Genomic DNA, 24,939 nt, shown 5'->3' on the forward strand with positions numbered 1-24,939 from the left:
TGTACCATTATTTTACAAGTTCAATTTATCAAGTGCATTTAATTCACGAGGTTTTTCTTTAATTTGAGTTGGAAAAAATTCTTTTTAACCTATATTATTAAATTCACATCTATCTTTAAAGCATATCATTTTTATATGTATTTTTAATAGAATTAATAGAGATATATGTAATTAGAGCATGTGGTTCTTATTTTCATTTTTAAAATGCATATCATATGAAAATCTCATGCTCTAAAGACAGACATTACTTTAATAGACTGAATTAAAAGATATTTTTTCATCATACTTTAGAAAGAAACTTCGTCCATTTTTTCAAATGACTTGCCTTTTGCCCGGCCGCATAACCATTTTCAACCTAATTACATAACTACATATATATACTATAAAGCGTTTTTCCTATTCTCATGATAGGATTACATTTATTGCACAATACTTGCACAAGACATGCATACATTTTATTCAAACTCTTTGGGCACACATTTTTCAAGTAGAGAAGAGCATTTATACGTTTATGATGTAAATGAGTGCAATAGATATAAGAGTAATGTTAAAAACACTCTCATTTTAATCTTGTTAGTTGCGACCGCTTATGGAGATTAGGCCGGAAGAAATGATTGGCCAATCATGAAAGAGGCTGGACAATTTATTTTTAACACTAACATGGCAATGCCTTGTCACATTGGCACAAGTAGTTTTTCGGGAGGCTAACATATATGGTAGTGTCATATTGCATTGCCACGTCTAAGAATATAGGAGGTGTGAGTAAAATGAAAGTATCTCTAATATTTTCCTAGATGATATTCTCTAATTAGGCTTTAGTTTAATTTATTGTACGGTTTATTCTCTTTCTTATTTACTATAAATTTACTTATGTTCATTACATACTCCTAACCTCTCTATAAATAGAGACCATTAAAATATTGTTCAATATATATATACTTTAATACAGTACGTAACTTTAACACTTCATCCGTCCCTTTCTCTTCACTCTCTCCGATCTCCTTCTTATTATTTCCCACCATATATATATATATACATACATATTTCTAACCTATATGTAAACGCTTTTCTTTTTCTTTGATAATGCTTCATTGCTTAATTTGCCTCTTTGATATCTCTTGCCAAAGCCAACATGGATACTATAAAATTAAATGGAATTGTTGCACAAGGTTGGATAATCCCTTGCAAATGTCACCACCAACAAACCACCCCCCCCCAAACGTGCGAGAAATGATGAATCGAATATATTCACAGCTCAAGAGAGTAATTGGCTTGTGGGGATCCCAGATTTAGACATTATAGACTCCTCTAGGCTCTTAGATGTCATGCATGGTCCCATTTAGCCCTCACTCTTATCTTTTATCTTGTTTTAGGCGATTTGTAGCCTTTTTCCTCCCATCTCCTACACATTAATTTACCCACACTCTTATCTCTTTGTTTTTATTTTCAGTTTGATTATCCTCTCACTCACCCCCACACTAGTACCCCCCCCTACACCCCAAATGCATCCCTCCTTTTTCTAAAAGATGCCCCTTATTTTGTGATATGAGTGTGTATAAATTATTGAACTAATTTGACAAGTCTATATCCAAATGACCCACCACTATGCTAATCGAAGTTGGTACAAAAAAAAACACAAAAAGGAGGAGGAAAGCAGAAAACCCACTTTACAAGTGTAGGCATTTCAAATCTTGATGCTTCCTATAATTAAATGAATGAGTAATGATCGATAATTAAATTGTTATATTAAAATATTAATTCAATAATTAAATTTATCTTTTCTTTACGAGCTTAATTAATAAATAAATAAGTGATGATTTAACATGATGACAAGGTTAATGGTCTTAAGATTGAACTTTTTGTCTCTATTAATTTGCCTTACATTTCATTTAAATATTCAACGTACAACTCTTATATAATTGGTATGACGTTATAGTAGTAATCAGATCTTAATTATATTTTATTTTATTTTACAAGTATTATTCCAATGATCAAGTGATTTTCATTACCACATCATAAGTTAGTACGGCAAAAGAATAGAGAAGTAGAAAAGGAATGGGACTACAGTAGTGTTTTCTTTTCTTCCTTAGAGCATTAGCATCCACTTCTCCAAATTGTTTTTTCTTTAAATTATAGCTAATCATACTCTTAAATAACTCTACATCGGGCTCTTTACGGTTTTTCAATTTGGACAGAACCAGCCGAAACTATTTTTTCCATATGAAAATTACTATAGCATTCTTTAGTTGGATTTAATAGATAATGAGAATATAGGAATATTTTAATGAAATAAAGAAAAATAAAATAAAGTGTTAATGCTAAAAAAGAAAAAAAAAAAAATCTCACAGTGTTCACGTAAGGTATAGGCCCAGATCTGAGATGCAGTCCAAGTGTCATGATCTTGTGTGAATGCATGGCTTTTGTCAGTATCAATAATGTTGAATGAATGGTCGTAATAATACAGAAAACAACTGCGCGCACGTAACTGCTACTTTAAATTTCTAAACAAATATATAGGGGAATAAGGGGATGCATGTGGTAACGTCTGAAGACTGCCTTCTGCCTTCTGCCTGCCAGTAGCTCGCACCTCTACCTCTTGGCTCTATATATGCATGGAGCTGTTACAGATAAAAATAATCAATCACTTTTACAGATAAAAATAATAATGTTACATTTAAAACATTTTTTAAATTCAAATAAAAAACAACCACTTTTACAAACAGACTCATCAGCTTATTCTTTTCTTTTTTGGAAAGAATTCAAGATGCTTAGAACAATATTAAACTAATCTTCTTTATGGCAATACTGAATTCAATTCAATGAGCTATATATTCAGCCAGCCATTGGCTAAAAATAAATATATTATTAGATTTGAGTTTATGTGCATTCCTCGTATAAGTTCCACATATCTATTGATAATTCAAAAAAAAAAAAAAAAAATAGGAGGAAAGAAGAAAAATAAAAGAATGTGTAGCACGAGTCATTTCAATAACATATATATATATATATATATATATATCTCACAGATCCCGTGATGTGGGTGTGGGTGGACGAGTTGGATTACAACCTAATTAACCCAAAAAAGTTGCGTCCGACGAGAGAAAACGACCAAAACAATGGTAAATCAAAGTTGCGTGCCAAAGTTGATTCGTTGTCGTTTTTATGTCACTATTCAAGGCTCCTACTTGGCTACTTGTATATACAACCTAACATTAAACAAAAAAGAAAGGAATTAAACAACAAAATAAAGTAGTTGAAGGAGACGTCATGCTTGGACGCGCGCTGTTCCATCGATTGATAATTTGATATTAATTAGATACAGATTTTGTGGTCGATCTCAATTACAAGTTGGAAGGATCGGATTTTATAAATTCAATAAATTTACTACTGTTTCATATTTTATTGTAGATATATATATGTCATCGAGGACGTCATGCTTTAAAGACATATACAAGATATATTAGCATATATCTTATTCATTTATATAATAAATAAGATATATTAGCATATATATAAATGAATTTCACAATAATTGTACACATTTTTTTTTCTTCACTTTCACGAAAAAAAAAAAAAAAAAAAGGAAGTGAAAATCATTTCCACGCCAACTTTGTTGTACAATTGTTGTGCAGGAAACATTTTTTTTTTTGTATTTTGTTTACGAAATAAAAGTATTAAAAAAAGAGTAATGCATGTTTCTTGCATAACAAATGTACACATTTTGTACAACAATGCTGACATGAAAATGATTTTGTTTTTGTTGTGCAGGAAATATATAGTACTCTTTTTTATTTATTTATTGTGAAAATCATTAATTCTACGTCAGCATTGTCGTTGAACAAAATGTGTACATTTGTTGTGCATGGAACATTACTCATAAAAAAAAAATCAAAACACAAAACATTTTTCCCATTTTTCACATTTTTAAACTTAAAAAAAATAAAAGTGTTAACAAACATTTAAATCTCTCTTTTAGAATGATAGAGATGTTTAAATTATCCAAAAATAAAAAATAAAAAAAATCACATGCATTACGAGAAATTGTTAATTATATGATTGGTGGTTCCAACGTACAAATTCCAACTAATTAAGTTGATCCTTCTAAACATTGTGATCGATATATATTGACAATCTCCAACAACTCATTTATTTATGCAGCACATAATTTCTCCCTCTCCCTCTCCCTCTCATGCACACACACATGGGGTTTGAGTGATCCAAATGCAATGCCTTGTCCCATCATTTCCATGGCGTTTTAGAGCTCGGGCCCTGCTTGGCTTGTGTTGCAGCAACATATTTAATAATGAAAGCAATTTCTAGAGTTAAGGCCATGTTTGTTAATGTTTTTTATAGTTTGAAAAAATGAAGGTGAAAACTGTTTTTCTATTTTTAAAAATATTACATGTCTGAATTATTTATTATTATTATTATTATTTTTTGAATAAGGAAAATAAGAATTTTAACCAACAAAACCCTAGGACTTTTGGAGCAAATTAAAAAGGTTGTTCGATCGTTGGTAACCTTAATTAAATGAATTCCAATCTATTATCCACTCCCTCATCCAACATTCTCATCGACCATTGGTCCATTGCCTATGATTTGATCGGCTATAAGGGAAAGTAGGTCCCCGATTTAGGCAACCAACAACCCAATGTCGGCATAATAATGCACTTTCTATTCGTATCATCAAGGTACATGTCAAAATAATTGTCCTTAACGAATTCTTAAGCAATTTGTGAAGATATATATATGATCAAATGTAAAATAGGAGAAAATATTTTTTGTTGGTCTAATTATGGTGTGTAAATATTTTTCATGCCAACCAAACACTAAAAATGTTTTTGACAATGAAACGAACTAGGGTTTTTTCTTGAAAACTTTTTCTTATTAATTTCTTCCTTTTACATAAAAACAACCGCATATTAATTGTTCATTACATCGACTTAGTTCAAGTATTTCATACTTGTATCTAGCTAATTCACATGTTAGGAAATCCATGGGTTATAATTTCATGATCATTTTCAAAAAATCTTCACATATATTGAAAAAAAATATATAGGAGATTAATCCTAAAAAAGAATTATATATTTTTCCTAAATTATTTAGATGCACTCATGAGTGAAGAATTGTTTTGAACTATAGAAATCATACAAAAATTGAACAGACCAATTTTCAAGTACAAAAATAAAATGAAAGGGAAAAAGGCTAGAGACACTCAAATTTACCCACATCTCATTTACTTCTTTACGTGATAGTACAACTTGGTACTGGCCATTCCCACCTCCAATTTGGTAGCGGTGACCACTAAATTTCGTGGTTTCAGCTTGATGGTCGGAGGTGGCACCAATAAAGAGATGGGTGACAAGATTTTTTATGTGACATAGTATTGAGTATAGAAGAATGAGTGAATGAGAGTATCTAAAATTTGAGTAATGTAATTTTTCATATATATATATTTATTTTATATTGGTTAATTTGACATATTTTTAAGTGTTTTTTTTTTTTAATATCAGTCAGTAACTTAAGTATATGTCAATGAATATAAAATTAATGTAATAAATAAGCCTGAAAAATAGAATTGCTCTTAAAAACATTACTCAAATAATATATATATTCTGAAAGCCTGAAAGGGCATTTTCATCATTTGACTGAGGAAGAAGGATATCGGGAAGCAAACGACAGCCAAGTGCGAGACGGCAGAGAGCTGTTTTTGGTGCGTCTGACCCCTTTACTTCTCATACGATAAACCAATAGGAAAATTTTATGCAATGAGAAAAGAGAGCTTCGCTTTAACTTTGACCCATCTTTCTCTCTCTCCCTCCCTCTATCTCTCTTTTGGCATAATATCCACCATAAGCGGAGGCCCAGTTCTCCATTGTGATTTACAACTCTCTCTAGCTTCCCTCTCAGGCCTTTCTCTCTCTAAGCTCTAAACAGGTCTGAAGCTCACAGGAGAGCTTCCTTTCCACAGTGCCTTTCTTTTTGGTTTTTCTTTCACTGCCAAAGCAAAGCAGCTCAAGTGTGTGATCCTTGATATCGGGTAATCTTTTGGGCCTTCTCCCTCTTACTCTATTAGCCTTTCTGCGTTTTTTTATTGATGGGTTTGCGTTATTTTGCCTTGTGCTCTGGCTTTTTGCACTTGGGTCTTTTGCTGGTTGTGGATCTGTGTTGGGTTTACGCGGATGGACATGGTTGTTTTTTAGGGAGATCTGGGTTTCGGTGTTATTGGCACCTGATCATGCTCGTTTAGTTGGTTACAGCAAATTTACATGTTTGAGATTGGTTAAAATCCGCTTAGAATTTGCATTCTCTAATTGGAGTACTTGCTTCCCTGATTCTTTGCTTTTTTGGTGGTTCTTGAATCTTTTGTATCTGTTTTGGATTTATTTTTCCTTCTTTAATTTGCTTGTTGCTTTTGGTATATTTATCTTTATTTTGGTGGAGGAAAGATTGCATATTGAGTTATTTAGCTACGAGTCTACGACTGTCAATCTTCCGTATCATTTGATCAAGGTCTGCTTACAAAACAAAAGTGGTCTGCATGCAGCTTTGTACTGAAATATTTTCATTGTGGCAAATTTTTTTACATAATTTTCTATTTGTGTGTTAGGTTTTATTGTCTGCTCAATAAAGTTTACATTTTGACTCATAATTAGCTAAGCGTTAACTTTCATCTATGAGTGTTCTATGTTAAATCATCACTTATTCCAAAAGTTTAAGCTTATATGAAAAGATGAATTTAATCATTTAATCAATATTTTAATATTCCCCTCACGTGTGGACTCAAACTCCCTTTTAGCAGGTGAGGCCAAACGTAGAATATTTTAATTAAATGGGGTAAACTAACATAGTCAAGGTTTGAACTTATGACATGTAACTTTGATATCATGTTAAATCGCTTCTTATCCCAAAAGTTGAAGCTTTTAAGGTAATTGGTGATTTAACACTCTCTGATCTAATTTTGTGATCTTTTCTATTGTTTGGGTCATGTGGAAACTGAAAAGGGAGTCAACAGTTCTGCTTAAATTTTCTGAACAGATTTATGCAGTCGTATTTTATTATTAGTGGATTTCATGATATACTTCCAGCTATGTAGATCAGGGTGACCCGTTCAAACTAAATGTAATTTTTTTTTTATTTTTTTTATCACTTTGCGGTGAAATGGGCTGGCAATAATTTGTCTTTAATTGATGAAAAGCTGGTTTTGACAGAGTTTGGAAGTATGCTGGCTGCTAATGCGAGATTTTAGTCTGTTGATAATGGATGTTGAGCTATGAGTTTCTTCAATCTGATATATTTTAAAGCTCTCTGATACCTCTGATGGCCTCAAAAACTGGTGTGAGAGTTTCAACGAAGCAGCAACAGAAAACAGCTGGTGTTCAAACAGTGGAGGCAAATGATCTCAAGCCTTTACCTCTGCAGTATGTGAAGGCAAGCAAACCTGTGTTGGTTGCATCTGAACAACTACCAAAATCTGTCCAAAAAAACCAGGCTAAAGGTGAAGGTGCTGAAGATAAAGAATCACCAAATTCTACTCAAAAGGGGTTCTCTGATTCCTTGATTAATAAATTTAATTCAATTTCTTCCTCACTGGGTCTTGAGCAAGCATCAACAGAAGTAGATTCTTCTGTAAATGAGACAAGAGCCTCACGGGCAAGTTTTGTTGATCAAGAAAAGAAGACATCAGAGTATGGGAGTGTGAAGAGCAGTTCAGTTTCTGCTAAAGTTAGTGATGGGACCAGTAGTCTTGCTAAGACCAGTGGAAGTGCCAAGATTAGTGATCGTGTTGATTTTGTTGAGAGTGGCAAGAGCAGTATGTGTAGAGGAAGCACAAGCAGCGATGTAAGCGATGAGAGTTCCTGTAGCAGCTTTAGTAGCAGTATCAGCAAACCTCACAAAGCAAATGACTTGAGATGGGAGGCCATCCAAGTAATTCGAGCAAAAGATGGGGCTTTGGGTTTGGGGCATTTTAGACTGCTGAAGAGGCTGGGTTGTGGGGATATTGGCAGTGTCTATCTGTCTGAGTTAAGTGGAACGAAATGTTATTTTGCAATGAAGGTTATGGACAAAGGGTCTCTAGCAAGTCGTAAGAAGCTGCTTCGTGCTCAGACAGAAAGAGAGATACTGCAATGTCTGGACCATCCCTTCCTTCCAACGTTGTACACCCACTTTGAGACGGATAAGTTCTCATGCTTGGTAATGGAGTTCTGTCCTGGAGGAGATTTGCACACTCTTAGGCAGAGACAGCCAGGGAAGCATTTCTCTGAGCAGGCAGTCAAGTATGTTAAGCAAGCTTAACCATAATATTTTGTTCTCTTCATATTAGTTGAAATGCATGTTCTGATTCACTTTCAGTTTATCTATTATAATCCATTTACACCTTTAGCGTTAGAGGGTTAAACAAATATCCTATCCTTGAAGGAGAAAACTTGTTTATTACTTCCGGGAATTTTTTTATCTATGTCACTCATATAAAACCATTGAATTAAGTGTACATGTTGAGTTATTCCTGTGCGATGGCCTTTGGCTTCTGTCCTTCTCCTAAGAAACTTTACTTCAGCATGTTGAGTTGTCTGTCCAATAGTGCCCATCCATGTTGAATGGAGTCTGAAACCTGACTTATATAGGCAAGTTCTTAATATATACCCACAAAGCTGCCCATGACTGATGAAACCTGGAACTCGTGTCAAGACGTTGTTGTAAATGCTTCCGTGATGCCAAGTCACTTCTTCTAAAGCCTTGAATGAAGTTTGGTTGCATGTCTTCAACAATTGTTCATATGTGAGAAACTGCAGAAGATTAGTTAAAAGTTTTACCTAAGCATCATGTCTTTTATGGGCTTCATTTTCAAAGCTGCATTAAACCTCAACCAACGTGAAATGGTAAGCTATTTTTGGAAAATGAAGGGATTTAGATGGTAAATGGTTGAATCATGAATCGGGGGTAATTTTATGTCTTCTGATCCACCAACTAGGATAGAATCATTCTGAAGGCCTATACTGTATTCAAAGAAATAATTTTCCAAGACTGGACTTTAATCCTCTTGCTAGTTCTTGGGGGCCAAAAAGTCTCCAAGACATCCATGCTTGCATATGATACTTGATAGTGACAATTGTTTTCTTTCATTTAACTTGCAGATTTTATGTAGCAGAGGTCCTGCTAGCTATGGAATATCTCCACATGCTTGGGATTGTCTACCGTGACCTTAAGCCGGAAAATGTTCTCGTGAGGGAAGATGGACACATAATGCTCTCTGACTTTGATCTTTCTCTCCGCTGTGCTGTTAGTCCAACTCTTGTCAAAACCTCATCTATGGAATCTGAACCGTTACGAAAAAACCCTGTGTATTGCGTGCAGCCAGCTTGCATTGAGCCTTCTTGTATCCAGCCGTCTTGTGTAGTACCTACAACATGCTTCTCACCACGCTTCTTTTCAAGCAAGTCCAAGAAGGACCGGAAACCCAAAAATGAGATAGGAAACCAAGTCAGCCCATTACCTGAGCTCATTGCAGAGCCAACTGATGCTCGGTCTATGTCATTTGTTGGGACACACGAGTACTTGGCACCTGAGATCGTCAAGGGTGAAGGTCATGGAAGCGCTGTTGATTGGTGGACTTTTGGAATCTTTCTTTATGAGTTATTGTTTGGTAAAACTCCTTTTAAGGGATCAGGAAATCGGGCTACGTTATTCAATGTCGTCGGTCAGCCTCTTCGTTTTCCAGAATCACTGGTTGTCAGTTTTGCCGCAAGGGATCTCATAAGGGGGTTGCTTGTAAAGGAGCCACAGCATAGATTGGCCTACAAACGAGGGGCAACTGAGATCAAGCAACATCCCTTCTTTGAAGGTGTGAATTGGGCACTGATACGCTGTGCTACTCCTCCTGAGATCCCGAAGCCTGTTGAGATTGAGAGATTACCTGCACCAACAGCATCGACAAGTGAAAAGGCTGCTGTCACTACACCTGCTCCTGATCAGAAAGGTTCGGATAATTATCTTGAGTTTGATTTCTTTTAGTGCTGGTCGGTATTGATTGCAAATGGTTTATATTGGAGAACTGTTTTGAAGATTCCAGGGATTGATAGTGGTGATTATGAAGTTCTTTTATTAGGAGTTTATGAGGAATTGTATGATTGGTCAGTCTTGCCATTAGCAGTTTTTTAAATTTATTTGCATATTTATTGCATAAATTCACCCTCTGTCATCAAAAGGCTTGAGAACAGTTCTCTATTGATTAACTTCTGCATAAAAAATAACAGCTATCTGGCCTTTGAAGGTGCCACTTGTGCCAAATAATACTAGTAACTTGGTTCTGCGAGCGACCTTTGATAGGCATGTAGGATACATACATGACTCTGAAGTCAGAGTGAGACCCACCTGCTTGACGCTCAACTTGTGTTCAATCTCTACTTGCAGAGGATGTCATAAACTTGGCATCCTCTGCTTTCAGCTATAATTGATTATTGCATATAGAGCAGGCCTTGCATATACGCTTTTGTAAAAGGTGATGTGTTCAATAACATGCAAGTTTTTGAACAAAGGTGAGAAGATTGGTGAATTAGAAACTTTGGTCTATGGTTCCTATTCTTTGACCTAGAATCCAATGCAATTGCAACACAAATGGAAATTTTTGGATGCTTAGTCTTTAAGCTGGTACCTAGGTCAATTTGATGATATATTAGATGAGCAAAAAAGGGTTGCAATATACCTAACAAAGGAGAAAAGCCAAAATGAATGAAAAATATTGAAAGTATTACCTAGCTTTTATTTTGGTAAAATGAATCCCTACCTTAATTAACCACAGGACCTGTATTTTGTCCATAACAGAGGAATATCCTTTATTTCTCTTTCTCTAATGTAGTAGTCATTTAGCAGGGGAAAAGAAAAAACCAAAATATATATATATATATATATATATGGATCATGAGAAAGTATTACTAGGCGAAGGATTTCTTGGCAAGAGAGTTCACAGTTGGTGCTTATTTGTCTTTGGATTTGACATGAGTTCCATGAATTTGGAGCCTAATCAACCATCTATTTAATTATCCTTTCGTATTCCTTCATCAACAAATCTTAGCTCAACAACATACTAAATCCCTTCCATTTCAAGTGAAACGGAGATGAATTATTTGGCGGTCTAAATTTAATTTTATAACATCTAATAGTATCGTTAAATGCTGTGAAATCTAATATGAACCTTGAAATGATAGAGAATCGTGTACATGTTACATAGCACTCGAGAAAAGAAGCTTGTCTATGGCATTAGCCTGCAGGTACTTGTAATTTTAGCTTGGTGTATGTCTCAACTCTGAGTTGAGTTTTGGCCCATTCAGAATTCTGGGAGCAGTCGTTATCACTGATCTATACTTGGTGTTATGATGCAAAGAAGGTGATCAATATCAAATCAAGTCCCAAGAGAAATCTTCTTTGAGTAATGATGAGCAGAAAGAGAAACAGATGCGATAGGAAGAACTCTTACCAAAAAAGGACATAAATGGTTGTAATTGCCGATTTAGAGCTAAAAATTAAATGTGGATTGATGTCAATAAAAATAAAATTAAGAAAACTCCGGGCACAAGGTAAACGGGCTCAAAGGATTAAATCTAGAAAATGGATTCGTCAAGAAACTGGGTCTTCAACTGACAAAAATAAAGCTTCTTTAGAGATTTAAAGAGGAGACAATAATCGAGTTAATCTAAACCAATGAAGCGCAAAGTTGTATAACCCAAAGCAGAGTAGGGGCATAGGATATTTGGAAAATGAATTTAATAAAAAAAAAAAATTGGGACTCACATCCATGCAATACCTTAGGTGCAAGTGTGCAACACATTTTGTATGGGCCTAAACGAGCGGCCCACATCATGCTAACAATACAAAAAAGGGGAGAAAAAAGAAGGTTTAAGGTGTTTTTGGTGGAATGATTGAACCACTTCTTGGTCAAGATGGTGATTCGGCTACCCTCAAACGCTATTTTTCTTGACAAGAGGATGGTTTGCCATCCCAAACCACCCATCTGGATGACCAAACCACCCCATACAATAGGATTTGAATGTGCCAACCTTTGAGAGAGAGAGAGAGAGAGAGGGAGAGTTAAATGGTTTTAATTGCCTTTCAAATCCACTATTAAAATGACTATAAACTACTATCCGCATATACGGATACTTTCTCTCAAAGGTTGGCACATTCAGATCCCATTGTATGGGGTGGTTTGGTCATCCTGTTTAGTGGTTTGGGATGGCAAATTAAACCACCCTCTTGCTAAAGAAGATAGTGTTTGAGGGTGGCTTAATCACCCTTTTGACCAAGAAGTGGTTCGATCATTCCACCAAAAGCACCTTAGGCCTTTTTTTTCTTTTTCTTTTTTGGATAATCTTGGTAGCTATTTGAAAAAACTTATAAACCACATATATCAAAATATAATTTAATCCTTATAAAAAAATAGAGCTCTTGTTTTATATGGCATATGTGACAAAGCGTTAAGCCCTCCTCGTAGTTCCCAATTTCATTATATATACATTTTAATCCCTCCAGTTCCCTCAAAAGCTAATCATGAGTTAAGTTATACGGGGTTCTCTTGTTAATACTCATGATTTTCATCATGGGCCGCAATCAATTTGTTGGCTGCATTTTCACTTGGCTTTCACCTTCAACGTCTTTATTCGGAGCACTACTGAGGTACTAGTAATCGTCTATATACATTGTGTTTTTTCTTTGATTTCCTTGTATTTGGTTTTTATTTTTATTTTTTCAGGTTTTTATTGTTGTAATGTTTGTCATATGTAGTTCGGTTTTATGTGCTTTGGAATCGAAACCAGTTTAGCATTATATTATCAACATTTTCCCTGCTTTTAATTTTACCCTGGCAGAAATTCCTTTGGCTTCTATTAAGCCAACAGTTCTTAGGAAGTTTTGTTTTTTTACCGTCTCTAATTTGAGGTTTAATTGGAGTAAAGTATTGAGATATTTGAATCCGAATAATGTACGAATTTACTGTGCAAATTACGAGGTTTGACTTTGTGAGATAAAATTTGAAAAAAATTTAAAAAAGTTGAATAAAATATGATTTATTTTTTTAAAAAAATAGAATATTATTCGAACCAAACACGATTTTAGATAATTTAGACTTTCATGACAAAGAGCTGCGTTAAATTATCATTCCCTTTAAAAGTGTAAGCCGATAAAAAATTATGAATTTAATTATTTAATTTATTATTTTAGAGACCGTTTAGGTTTGTGATTTCAAAAAGTATAATTTTAAAATAATTATTTTAAAACGTGCGATTTGAAGAAGTAATTTTTAAAAGGGAATACTTTCTATAAGGATGTGCTATAAATTCCTCATCTTACAACAATTAATTATAAGTGGACAAGTCATCAAAAACCAAAAAATACAAAAAATATGAAAATACCCAATCCTATTGAAAAAAATTAAAGAACGACGATTTCAAGACGATATCTCTCTCAACTTGGCCAGGGAACGGGTGGGGTGATGCCCTTGCCTTTGCCGGGCCTGGTAATGGATATGTTGGGCGAGATGCTGCGGGTGTAGTGACTATAGAATATGGATGGATCACGCTTATGTTCATTGGTGGGAACTAGGTCTCGATCACGATCTGGATCTAAATCTAGGGAATAAGGAACTGGAGCAAGCATTCCATAAAGAAAATCATCGGGAACTACATTAAGAAGGCCTTAACTATACCTCCCTCTCGACCTCAACTATCGACCCAACACGTAATGGATTTGAAAGAGCAAAATAAGGTAGCTACAGTTTGGCTGGGGTGGAGACTAAGCAAACAAAGTCCTTAGATAAGAACTCACCTCCACAATCTGAGCGACGTACTTTAAGCTTACAACCTGTAAAACGTTCTTGATCTATCATAAAATGCTTCAAGTTTGCTAAAGGTTCATCTCTTTTAGACTTCTGCATAGAAAGCCTAGTTTTTAAGGTATAATCACCAGAAAAGACCTTGAACTACCTTTGACCTCTAATGCTTGTAATTGCCATGGGTCCATTGAGATCGGCATGAATCAATTCCAAAGGCCTTGATGCTCGTCACTTGGATTCTTTTGGAAGAGGGGTACGGTCTTGCTTGGGGTGGTGGTCTTCAGTAGATTTCAGCAATGGCTTTCGGCAGATTCCGACGGTTGAGTGGTGGTCTTTTTCCCTTGATTTTATCTTTCTTTTAGTTTTCTTGGGCAAATCCTGTGGGGGGTTGTGGTTTCTGAAAAGGGCTTGATCCTTTGTCCATTGGTTTTGTTTTCCTGATATAAAATATGGTGTTTTCATGTCTAATATTTAGTGTGTGTTTAGATGAGATGTTAATATCTCATTGGAGGTTGCAAAAGTTAAGTTTTACAGCCCATCCTTATCAAATGGGCTATCTTTTTAAAAACGCAATTAAATGTTTGGTAAAATTGCAGTTTGACCTTTAAAATTGCAGGTTAGTCTTTAAAATTTCGTGTTTTCAAAAAAATACCAATTTGCATGCAATTGAAAACGCAAAAATATGATTTTTCAAATCGCAATTTTTTAAAAACGCAAATCTCAAACGATTTATTTTCTACGATTTAGTTTAAAATTTCATTATTTGTCTATAAAATCACAATCTCAAACACACCCTTAACATTGAGCCTTATTTATTGAGTGATAATTTAAACTTACATATAAGAATAGTATATTATAGAGTTGGTTCGAACATAGAACCACTTAGGGTCCATTTGAGTTTACAATTTTAAAAAATAAGATTTAAGATTAACCATTTTAAAATGAGCAATTTAAAAAAATAATTTTTAAAAACGCAATTAAGTGTTTGATAAAATCACAAATTAACCTTTAAAATTTTACTACTTTGTGTTTCCGGCCGGCCGCTTTGTTTTACTTGTCTTTTGTTGTAATTCTCTTTGACAAAAAAGGTGGAAGGGCAAACTTGTAAATATGCGTACATAATTAGGTATAAGCGTCAATGGGGATGATATAATATTTACTTCTTATTTTTTTTTTTTTTTATTTAATTAAGCGGTTTACTATATATATAAAAAACGTATATAGGACTCCTATTTCGCATATGATTAGGAATCCTTCACCAGCCTTGATAGGAATAGGGATTCCCAAGAGAATTGGGTTAAAAAAGCAGGCTTATATATACATCACTTTACTACTACTACTACTGTGTTGCCGTCGTCGTCTTCGTGGTGTCTGCTGTGAGCGCTGTAATTGCAAGTTTTTGTTAAGAAACAAAGTGCAACTGCCCAACGTGGTACGTACGCTCAAGGTTGCTATTCCTATCAGTTTATTTAATTCCCGAATAAAAAAATGGCATGTGTTTTCTGCTCCCAATTTTTACTCGTGCCCTGTTTCTTTAATTGTCTGGTTTTTAGAATTTTTCTTTTTCTTTTCCAGACATAATTTAAACTTGTAATATATATTGATAGTTTTTCTTTGAAAAAAACAAAATTGATTTGTGCTAATTAAATTGTGGTACTAGCACGCGCGTTTCTGCTGGCTTGGAGGAAGTTTTCAACCTTAAGATGATGAACAAAATCGACCGCATATCCGAATTGCCAGACCCTATTCTAGAGCACATTCTAGCCTTCATTCCCATGAAACAAATACTTCAACTTAGTATTTTGTCCAAGAGATGGAAAAACGTGTGTACTTTGTTCCCCATTCCAGAATTTGAGCAACAACTCTTTACTAATAGTTTCCACGAGGTTCCACCCAGCAAGAGAAAAAAGGAATATCGAAGAAAGAAACAAGAGTTCAAAAATTTTGTGGGGAGATATTTACTAGGCCACTATAGGCAAAGACTAAGTATAAATAAGTTTAAGCTTCACATGATGTTGGATGGTGAATCAGACTGTGCTCTTCTAAACCGTTGGATTGACTACGTAATTGAATGCAATGTAAAAGAGTTGAATCTTGACGTATGGATCCATCAAAAGAGGTATGAGTTGCCTGAGAGGGCTCTCGTAGCAAAATCAATAACTGAGTTGAAATTGTCCCAGTGTAAGTTAAAGTCATTTTACAGTGAGATTAACTTACCCTCTTTGAAGAAGTTGGATTTGGAAATTATTGTGGAAAATCAAGTTGTCCAAACTCTTTTTGATGGTTGTCGTAATTTAGAAGAGATGAGATTTGAATATTGTTATGGGTTGAAAAGTTTACAGGTCTCAGTTCTCCCTAAACTCAAGGTCATTGAGCTAATAGACAATCCTCAACTTGAGAATGTTGAGATAGAAGCATCGAATCTTGAATCTTTACTTCTCAACCTTAAGAGATCATGCCAAATCAACCTAGGCCGGTGCGAAAATCTAAACAAGTTATTGTTACATTCATGCAAGATTACTGACAAATGGTTGCATGACGTACGTTCTTTCTAAACATCCACTTATTGACTACTTGGACCTACGAAATTGTAGTGTGTTGAAAAGGATTAACATTTCAGGTCATCGCATGAAGAGTTTGGCTATTATTTATTGCTCCGAGTTAGTTGAAGTTGACATTGTTACTCCTAACTTAGATAGACTCGAGTATGGTGGTGGAGTTATATCCTTTTCTTTGAGTACTTCAAGTCTATCAGAACTTAGTCTCACGTTCAACGATTCTTCGGATGTTGAGAAGATTGAATTCCTTGCAAATTTAAATCATCCGAAATTATTAAATTGGAAAACTGTCAAGGCCGAGGTACGTATTCGAGCTTAGTTTATTTGATTATTTTTAATTGTTTCCTAGTCTATTTTTACTTTGTACATCAATTATTAGCATATATTATAAAAGCTAAGACGTGTTTAATTGTTTACGTTGTGAAGAGTGTGATTATTGCAAAGGAATTGAGAAAAAACCTACCGTCTCCATTATATAATGTTAAGCAATTGAAGCTGAACGCATATTCTTCTTCTACAAAACAAATCTACGAACTTGTGGATGCCATGTTGTGGATTTGTCCTCTTCTAGAGATTCTCTTCATAGAATGGTGGTACCAAAACACAATTGACAATATATTATTCAAGGTATTGCATATGTTCATTTCTTGGAATTTAAATACTTGATCGTAATACTTTTATTTTATTTTTATTTTGTATTTGTTAGTTATTTAGTGCTTCAAGCAAAAATGCTAAAGTAAAAGTCATTCTCTGTTATATTGCTAAATGGTGTCGGCTTTGGTGTAATGGTTCCTCTAGCTGTTAATGATCTTTTGGTGAATATTTTTTGTATATATATTAATGGTTTGTGATATTGTTGTTGGCATTGCATGAGCATTATCATGATTCATGAGGGGGAAAAAGAAAAAGTTCCTCCATTTAATTTTAACTATATGCATTGATTATGTATTTTTTTCGTTATCCTAAATCCATTAGCGGCATTACCTCCCTCTTTTTCCATGGCCCCCCAAATCTTTTTTCTTTGGAGATAGTACTCAAACCACTCTCAAAATAATTATAAGGTGCCCCTCTTATAATTAGTTCTTATACAATGGGGAAAATTACTAATTATATCAATCTGCTTAATTCCTAACCATCAAAACAATGTCAATGTTCCCCAATTTCAAAAATACCCTTCATATGTTAAAATATATATATATATATATATACATATATATATTAAATTGATAAAAAAAAAAACTTTTTAAAAAAATATATATAAAAATAACAAAAGAAAAAAAAATTGTTTTTAGTTTTTTTAATTTATTTATTTTTTGTTTCTAAGAACTGTAAAAAATAACTAATTATTTTTAAATAACTAAATTAAAAATAAAAACGAAAAGAAATGAAAAACCAATGCCATATTTTATTTTAATTTTCATTTTCATTTTTTAATTTTAATGTTAATTTTTTTAAAATATAATTTTATTTTATTTTTAGTTTTTCTATTTTTTTAATATTTAGTTTTAGTTTTTTTTTTTTTTTTTTTTTTTCCAAAGTGTAAGGATATTTTTGTGTTATGAAAAAAAAAAAAAATTATATTTTGATTTGAAAAAAATAGAATTTAGCCTCCCAAATTACCATCATTTATTCATATGGCCTCCTAAACTACCAAGGTTTGCACTCTGGCCCCTCAAACTACCTAAACCTTTGAAAAATGTCAATTTTGACAAAATATTCTCATAATACCTTTGACACGTGTCATTTTTCAATTTAAAAAAATTTCCAAAAATTTCAAAAACATTAAAAAAAAAACAAAAAACAAAAAATTTATTTCTTATTTTTTTATTTTTTAGAAAAGACGGGTTTTTGGGATGGCGTTATTTTCCAACTGCAACCCGATCTTCCCGACACCCCTTCGGTCATTCGGTCATAGTCCGTTTGCAACACCATGATGACCGTTGTCCGTGTTTTTTAAAAATAAAAAATAAATTTTAGTTTTTAAGTTTTTAAAAAATTAATTTCTTCAAAAAAAATTTTGATTTTTTTTATTTTTTAATTGAAAAATGACACATGGCAAGGGTATTATGGAGATATTTCGTCAAAATTGTTTCAATGGTTTTGATAGTTTGGGGGCAAAAGTGCAAGTCTTGATAGTTTGAAAGGTCATCCGAAAAATGTGTGGTAATTTGTGAGGCTAAATTGTTTTTTTTCCCTTTTTATTTTGAAGTGTAATGTCATAAATAGCATGTTGAATTCATCTTTTTTAAAATTTGGCAAATTTTTAGTACATTTGTGGCATTTACAATAATTCTAGTACTTCGTGGTAATTATTTTATAAAAGCAGTTGTTATTTGATATATTTTTGGTTCATTGGTGGAACTAACTTTAGATGCTAACAATGACGGTATTGCAATACTATTGCATTAACTTAATTTTTCCGAACTAAAAATTATTGTCACAACTACCATGTTTTTACATTTCTAAATTCAGTTTCAACACCTTTTCTTTTCCAGGCTACCCAAATTAAAGTAGATTGATGCTTTCTTTTTGTCATTTATGATAATTAATGATCCTAACTGTGTACTCATATTTCAGTTCTCATACGAAAATCCTATTGACAAATTGAAAGATCCCAGTTGTTGCAAACTTATTCCAATTTCCTGTTGGCGTCATTGCCTAAAGACTATCAAAATTGAAAATTCAAGAAGATCTATAGAAGAAGATACTCTAAAGAAGTATTTTTTCGATAATGCAGAAATATTAGAGAGCTTTTACTATTTGAAAGGACCCGCAATGCCTAAAGTTTGATGAGATCAAGAACCATAGAGATTCTACTTATGTTTATTTTCATTTTAATTAAATATTGTAGAAGATAGAATGTCTTGTAAGATTTATACCGGCATTCATCAACTTGTCATGCATAATAAAAATTTCTTGTTTATTTTTCATTGTTAGTAACTTATATTATTATGTTGTTAATTTCAAGTTACTTCAAAAACGGTTCTAAATTAATTTTAGGGGATGGATAGTGTAGTATGTCCGAGGCGGTGGAGCTCTCGATTAGAAGTGTACATGCATGCGGATCGATATTAAGTGTTCGCAACCGCTATCCACACATACGGATGCGATTAGTAAAAACTACTATCCACACGTAATTTTTGTTGCATTACTTATTGGATTACCAGCAAAACTTTGTAGTTGTATTTTTGGCAGTTTTGTAATATTATTAATTACTGGATTATCAACAAAATCTCAATTCATAGAATTCTGTAAATGCACGTTTGGGATGTTTGGGTGTGTAACTTTGGTGAAATTTTTTTGGAATGTTTGGGGTATGCAACTATGTTAATAGATTATCGCTAAAGTTTTAAAGCAGTATTTTCAAATTCTTCAATCATTTTACTTCAATGACTAAAATTATAGACTACGGCTTTTCTAACCATCAGAACCTGTTGAATTCCAATACCGGCAATATTTCGATGGTGGTCGGCTGCTTGAACGTGAAGGTCGACTGTGCCGTTTAAAATAAATCGATTGCGTCTGGCGTCTTCGGAAAATGATTTATCATTTTCCGAAATTTACTAAGTATTTTTTGTCAAATAGAAATCATTTTTCGGTTGACTATTATTTTTGTCCCTACCAAACACCGAAAAATGTGGAAATCATTTTCTAGAAACCATTTTACGCCGAAACAAATGGCGCATAAGATATGAAATAATTTCGAATCAGTTACGTAGAGATATAATCCGTATATTGGCGATGTAATATATGGACCATCCAAAAGTACTTCCAGACTTCAAATGACATTAAAAAAAAAAGTAACTTCCAAAATTGTTAATTTTTTTTTTTTTTTTGACACAAAAGAAAAAAAAGGATATTCAAATTAATAACGTTCGCTTCATGAGATGGTCTCCAACCGATTAAGCTACTCCTTAAGGACTTTCAATATCGTTATTCTTTTCAGCTTAGATAATATAAAACATAAATTGTTAAATTAAGCAACATCGTTATTCTAATTCTCATAAATGTCATATAAATGCCGAATTACTCTCCTCCGGTTCAAATTACCCTCAAGCGGCCGTGGGTTCAAGTCATCAATTACCAATCAAAAAATAATAGTGAATAGAATTAAATTTAAACTAAATAATGAAATGGAAGGCTCCACAAATTCATTTTGCATTTTTAGTAGATAATAAAATGTCTATAGCCGCTTACGAGGGGGCCAGGGGGGCTATGGGGGCAACTAGGGCATATGAGGAATCAGCTATCAAGACTTGTACATCAAAGATCGATGATTTCACAAAAAAAAATGGTGGAAGGGTAAACTTGTAAATATGGGTTAATAATTAGGTAAAAGCGTCAATGGGGATGATATATTTACTTTTTATTTATTTTTTATTTAATTAAGCGTATATAGGAATAGGACTCTTATTTAATTCGCATACGTTTAGGAATCGTTCACCAACCTTGATAGGGATTCGGACTCCTAAGAGAATTGGGTTAAAAGGGCAGGCTTATATATAATTATTATATATACATCGATCAGTTTACTACTTCACAACATAATTCCTTCTTCTACTTAGCATCACAAGTTCTTCACAATTTGTGTTGCCGTACGTCGTTGTCGTCGTCGTGTCTGCTGTGATCCGGCCAGCCCCAACAAAGCGCTAGCTGTACGTGGTCGAACGCCCGACAATTGCAAGCTTTTGTTAAGAAACAAAGTCCAACTGCCCAACGCGGTACGTACGCTCAAGGTTGCTCTTCCTATCAATTTATTTAATTCCGAATAAAATACCATGTGTTTTCTTTACTCGTGAGTCGTGGCCTGTTTCTTAATTGTCTGGTTTTTCAATTTTTCTTTTTATTTTCCAGACATAAAAACTTGAACTATATATTGATAGTTTTTCTTAAAAAAGAAAAAAAGAAAAAAGAAAGAAAAAAAATTGATTTGTGCTAATTAAATTGTGGTACTAGCTAGGACGTTTCTGCTGGCTTGGAGGAGGTTTTCAACCTTAAGATGGAGTACAAAATCGACCGGATATCCGAATTGCCGGACCCTATTCTAGATCACATTCTATCCTTCATTCCCATTAAACAAATACTTCAACTTAGTATTTTGTCCAAGAGATGGCAAAATGTCTGGACTTTGCTCACCATTCCAGAATTTGTGCAATACCAATTTACTAATAATTTGCGCAAGGTTACACCCGAGGAAATCCAGAGAAAGAAACAATGGTTCAAAAGTTTTGTGGAGAGATATTTACTAGGCCACTATAGGCAAAGACTAAGTATAAACAAGTTTAGGCTTAACATGATGTTGGATGATGAATCAGATTGTGCTCTTCTGAACCGTTGGATTGATTACCTTGTTGAATGCAATGTAAAAGAGTTGAATCTTCACGTATGGAAAGATCAAAAGATTTATGAGTTTCCTAAGAATTGCTTTGAGTTGCCTGAGAGGGTTCTCGTAGCAAAATCAATAACTGAGCTGAAATTGTCCGGCTGGTGTAAGTTGAACTCATTTTACAATGATATTAACTTACCCTCTTTGAAAAAGTTGGTTTTGGGTTCTTTTGTGGAAAATCAAGTTGTCCAAGCTCTTATTGATGGTTGTCGTAATTTAGAAGAGATGATACTTCAATGTTGTTATGGGTTGAAAAGTATACAGGTCTCGGGTCTTTCTAAACTCATGGCCATTGGGTTGCTACAAAATTCTCAACTTGAGAGTGTTGAGATCGAAGCATCAAATCTTGAATCTTTAGTTTTCAAGCTTACGAGACCATGCCAAATCAACTTAGGCCGGTGCGAAAATCTAAACAAGTTATTATTATATTCATGCAGCATTACTGACAAATGGTTGCATGACGTTCTTTCTAAACATCCACTCATTGAGTGCTTGTACTTACGAGGTTGCGATATGTTGAAAAGGATTAAGATTTCAAGTCATCGCATGAAGAGTTTGGCCTTTATTGATTGCTCCGAGTTGGTTGAAGTTGACATCGTTACTCCTAACTTACATAGGCTCGAGTATGATGGTGATTTTATATCCTTTTCTTTGAATACTTCAAGTATATCAGAAGTTAGTCTCGCGTTTAGGGACTATGATTTTTCGGATGTTGAGAAGATTGAATTCCTTGCAAATTTAAGTCATCCGAAATTATTAAATTGGGAAATTTTCACTGCCGAGGTACGTATTCAAGCTTAGTTTATTTGATTATTTTTATTTGTTTCCTGGTCTATGTGACTTTCTACACCAATTATTAGCACATATATTATAAATCGCTAACACGTGTTTTATTGTTTACTTTGTGAAGAATGTGATTAGTATTGCCAAAGAATCAAGAGAAAACCTACCGTCCCCGTTATATAGTGTTAAGCAATTGAAGCTGAAAGCATATTCTCTATCTACAAGACAAATCCACGAACTTGTGGATACCCTACTGTGGATTTGTCCTCTTCTAGAAATTCTCTTTATAGAATGGCAGTATGAGGAGGCAATTGACAATATATCGTTCGCATTTACAAAAAAAAAGGGAGACAATATATCATTCAAGGTATTGCATATGTTCATTTCTTATAATTTAAATACTTGCTCTTAATACCCTTTATTTTTTGTATTTGTTAGTTATGCTTCAAGCAAAAATGCTAAAGTAAATAGTCATTCTCTGTTTTTTTCTTCTTTTTTTTTTTTTTTTTTTTTGACTAAATGGTGTCGGCTTTGGTGTAGTGGTTTCTCTCGCTGTTAATGATCTTTTAGAAAACATTTTGGGTATATATATTAATGGTCTGGGAATTTCATTAATACACTCTCAAAATCGATAGGCTTAGAGTACCAGCAAACTTGTTTTCGTAACCAGTGGAGTCCTCCTAACCTTCTTCTTTCTTTACATGTAGGGATAATGCATATGCTTTTTTAGGTGCTAAATGAGATCTCCACTTGGGGTTTCTCCTTGTTAGACGTGGCCTCTTATAAGTTTTTACCCAACGAGGAAAGTAGTTTATAGGAAAAAGTCCCTCAATTAAAATAATACCCTTCATAAAGTTAAAAAAATTATCAAATTGATTAAAATAAAAAAGACAAAAACAATTATTTTAATATAAAATAAATAGAGTAGAGGTATAGGGCACACTTTGATCACACTATTGACGAATTATTATGCGTACGTGGCACAAGGTGTGGTGACATGAAAGTGTTTGAGAAGCTTTTATAATTCATCTCACCACACAGTGCCACGTATGCATAAAAAATCTGACAATAGTGTGATCAAAGTGTGCCTTATTACACTACTCAAATAATAAAAAAGAAAATTGTTTTTTAGTTTGTTAACTTTTTTTTTTTTTTAATTTCTAAAAACTGAAAAATAAAGATAAATTTTTTTTTAAAAAAAAAATATCTAAATTAGAAATTAAAAACCAACACTATATTTTAGTTTTTAGTTTTTTTTTTTTTAATTTGAAAGTTAATTTTATTTTTTAAAACAATTAATTTTTTTTTCCATTTTTTTTTTTAATATTTAGTTTATGAGTGTAATTTCGTAACCATGTCGAATTCATCATTTTTACAGTTCGGTCAATTTTTGGTACAATAATTCTAGTACTTTAGTGATAATTATTTGACATTTTTTGGTTCATTTGTGGCACTAGCATTAGATGCTAAAAGTTAACAATGGCGGTATTGCAATATTATTGCATTAACTGAACTTTTCCTAACTAAAATTTATTGTCATTATTATCGTGTTTTCACATTTTTAAATTCAATTTCAATAGCTTCTTTCTTCTGGGCTGCCCAAATTAAAGTTGATTGATGCGAACTTTTTGTCATTTCTAATAATGGTCCTAACTGTGTTCTCATATTTCAGTTCTCATACGAAAATCCTATGGACAATTTAGAAGATCCAAGTTGTTGCAAACTTATTCCAATTCTCTGTTGGCGTCATTGCCTAAAGACTATCAAGATTGAAAATTCAAAAGGATCTATAGAAGAAGATACTCTAAAGAAGTATTTTTTCGATAATGCAGAAATATTAGAGAGCTTCCATTATTTGAAAGGATCTGCATCGCTTAAAGCCTGATGAGATCAAGAACCGTAGAGAATGTTCAACTTGTGTCTAACCTTAGTGAATTTTTTTTTTGAATGTTTTGGGTATGCAACTATATTGATAGATTATCACTAAAGTTTTAAAGCAGTATTGCTCCATAAAGCAATTTTCAAATTCTTCCATCATTATTTACTTCAATGACTGAAATTATACTTTAGCTTTTCTAACCATCAGAACCTATGCAAAGTACAGTTTTTTTTTTTTTTTTTTAGTTAGAGCATTCTTAATTATGCATTTCTCTTTTTTAACTAGAATAACTAAGTAAAATCATAAAAAAGCCTTCCATCCCATTATCTATTAAAAATGCAGAACCCCTCGTAAGGGGCAATAGATATTACCCTCCACCACCCACTCATTAAACATTTTGGGCAAACCAGAAACAAGTTATGCGCAAATGAGTACAATTTTTTTTTTTTTTTTTTTTTTTGGTTAGAGCATTCTAAATGAAATGTGCATCTTTCACATTTAACTAAAA

The 24,939-nt window shown here is 33.3% G+C and overlaps 3 protein-coding genes across 4 annotated transcripts; all 3 read left to right on the forward strand.

The window, feature by feature from the left end:
• The first annotated feature begins 5,677 nt into the window (after positions 1-5,677).
• Positions 5,678-10,137, forward strand: LOC133867686 (serine/threonine-protein kinase D6PKL2). Of its 2 annotated transcripts, none has more exons than XM_062304448.1 (3): positions 5,678-6,040; positions 7,199-8,279; positions 9,138-10,137. In XM_062304448.1, exons 2-3 carry the CDS (start codon positions 7,321-7,323, stop codon positions 10,012-10,014), a joined length of 1,836 nt encoding a protein of 611 aa, XP_062160432.1. In that variant the 5' UTR covers positions 5,678-6,040; positions 7,199-7,320; the 3' UTR covers positions 10,015-10,137. The 2 variants fall into 2 exon arrangements, with proteins under 2 accessions (XP_062160432.1, XP_062160431.1); XM_062304447.1 differs by having other exon boundaries at positions 7,212-8,279.
• A 5,394-nt stretch (positions 10,138-15,531) lies between these two features.
• On the forward strand, positions 15,532-16,702 carry LOC133868157 (putative F-box/LRR-repeat protein At5g41840). Its single transcript, XM_062304979.1, has 2 exons — positions 15,532-16,301; positions 16,420-16,702. The coding sequence occupies exons 1-2, from the start codon at positions 15,532-15,534 to the stop codon at positions 16,700-16,702; spliced, it is 1,053 nt and encodes a 350-aa protein (XP_062160963.1).
• A 4,680-nt stretch (positions 16,703-21,382) lies between these two features.
• LOC133868158 (F-box/LRR-repeat protein 13-like) lies at positions 21,383-24,589 on the forward strand. The gene is made up of 3 exons (XM_062304980.1): positions 21,383-22,552; positions 22,680-22,919; positions 24,225-24,589. The coding sequence occupies exons 1-3, from the start codon at positions 21,383-21,385 to the stop codon at positions 24,435-24,437; spliced, it is 1,623 nt and encodes a 540-aa protein (XP_062160964.1). The 3' UTR covers positions 24,438-24,589.
• Positions 24,590-24,939: the final 350 nt, after the last annotated feature.

This window comes from Alnus glutinosa, chromosome 5 (assembly GCF_958979055.1).
Source record: "Alnus glutinosa chromosome 5, dhAlnGlut1.1, whole genome shotgun sequence".
Classification (NCBI taxonomy): Eukaryota; Viridiplantae; Streptophyta; class Magnoliopsida; order Fagales; family Betulaceae; genus Alnus; species Alnus glutinosa.

Bases quoted from the DNA above. Each gene is read 5' to 3' on its own strand.
- LOC133867686 (XM_062304448.1), top strand. From the start codon at position 7,321: ATGGCCTCAAAAACTGGTGTGAGAGTTTCAACGAAGCAGCAACAGAAA. The intron at 8,280-9,137 runs GTATGTTAAGCA...TTTAACTTGCAG, and splicing joins TTCTCTGAGCAGGCAGTCAA to ATTTTATGTAGCAGAGGTCC.
- LOC133868158 (XM_062304980.1), top strand. From the start codon at position 21,383: ATGGAGTACAAAATCGACCGGATATCCGAATTGCCGGACCCTATTCTA. The intron at 22,553-22,679 runs GTACGTATTCAA...TACTTTGTGAAG, and splicing joins GGGAAATTTTCACTGCCGAG to AATGTGATTAGTATTGCCAA. The intron at 22,920-24,224 runs GTATTGCATATG...CTCATATTTCAG, and splicing joins GAGACAATATATCATTCAAG to TTCTCATACGAAAATCCTAT.
- LOC133868157 (XM_062304979.1), top strand. From the start codon at position 15,532: ATGAACAAAATCGACCGCATATCCGAATTGCCAGACCCTATTCTAGAG. The intron at 16,302-16,419 runs GTGCGAAAATCT...ACGAAATTGTAG, and splicing joins TGCCAAATCAACCTAGGCCG to TGTGTTGAAAAGGATTAACA.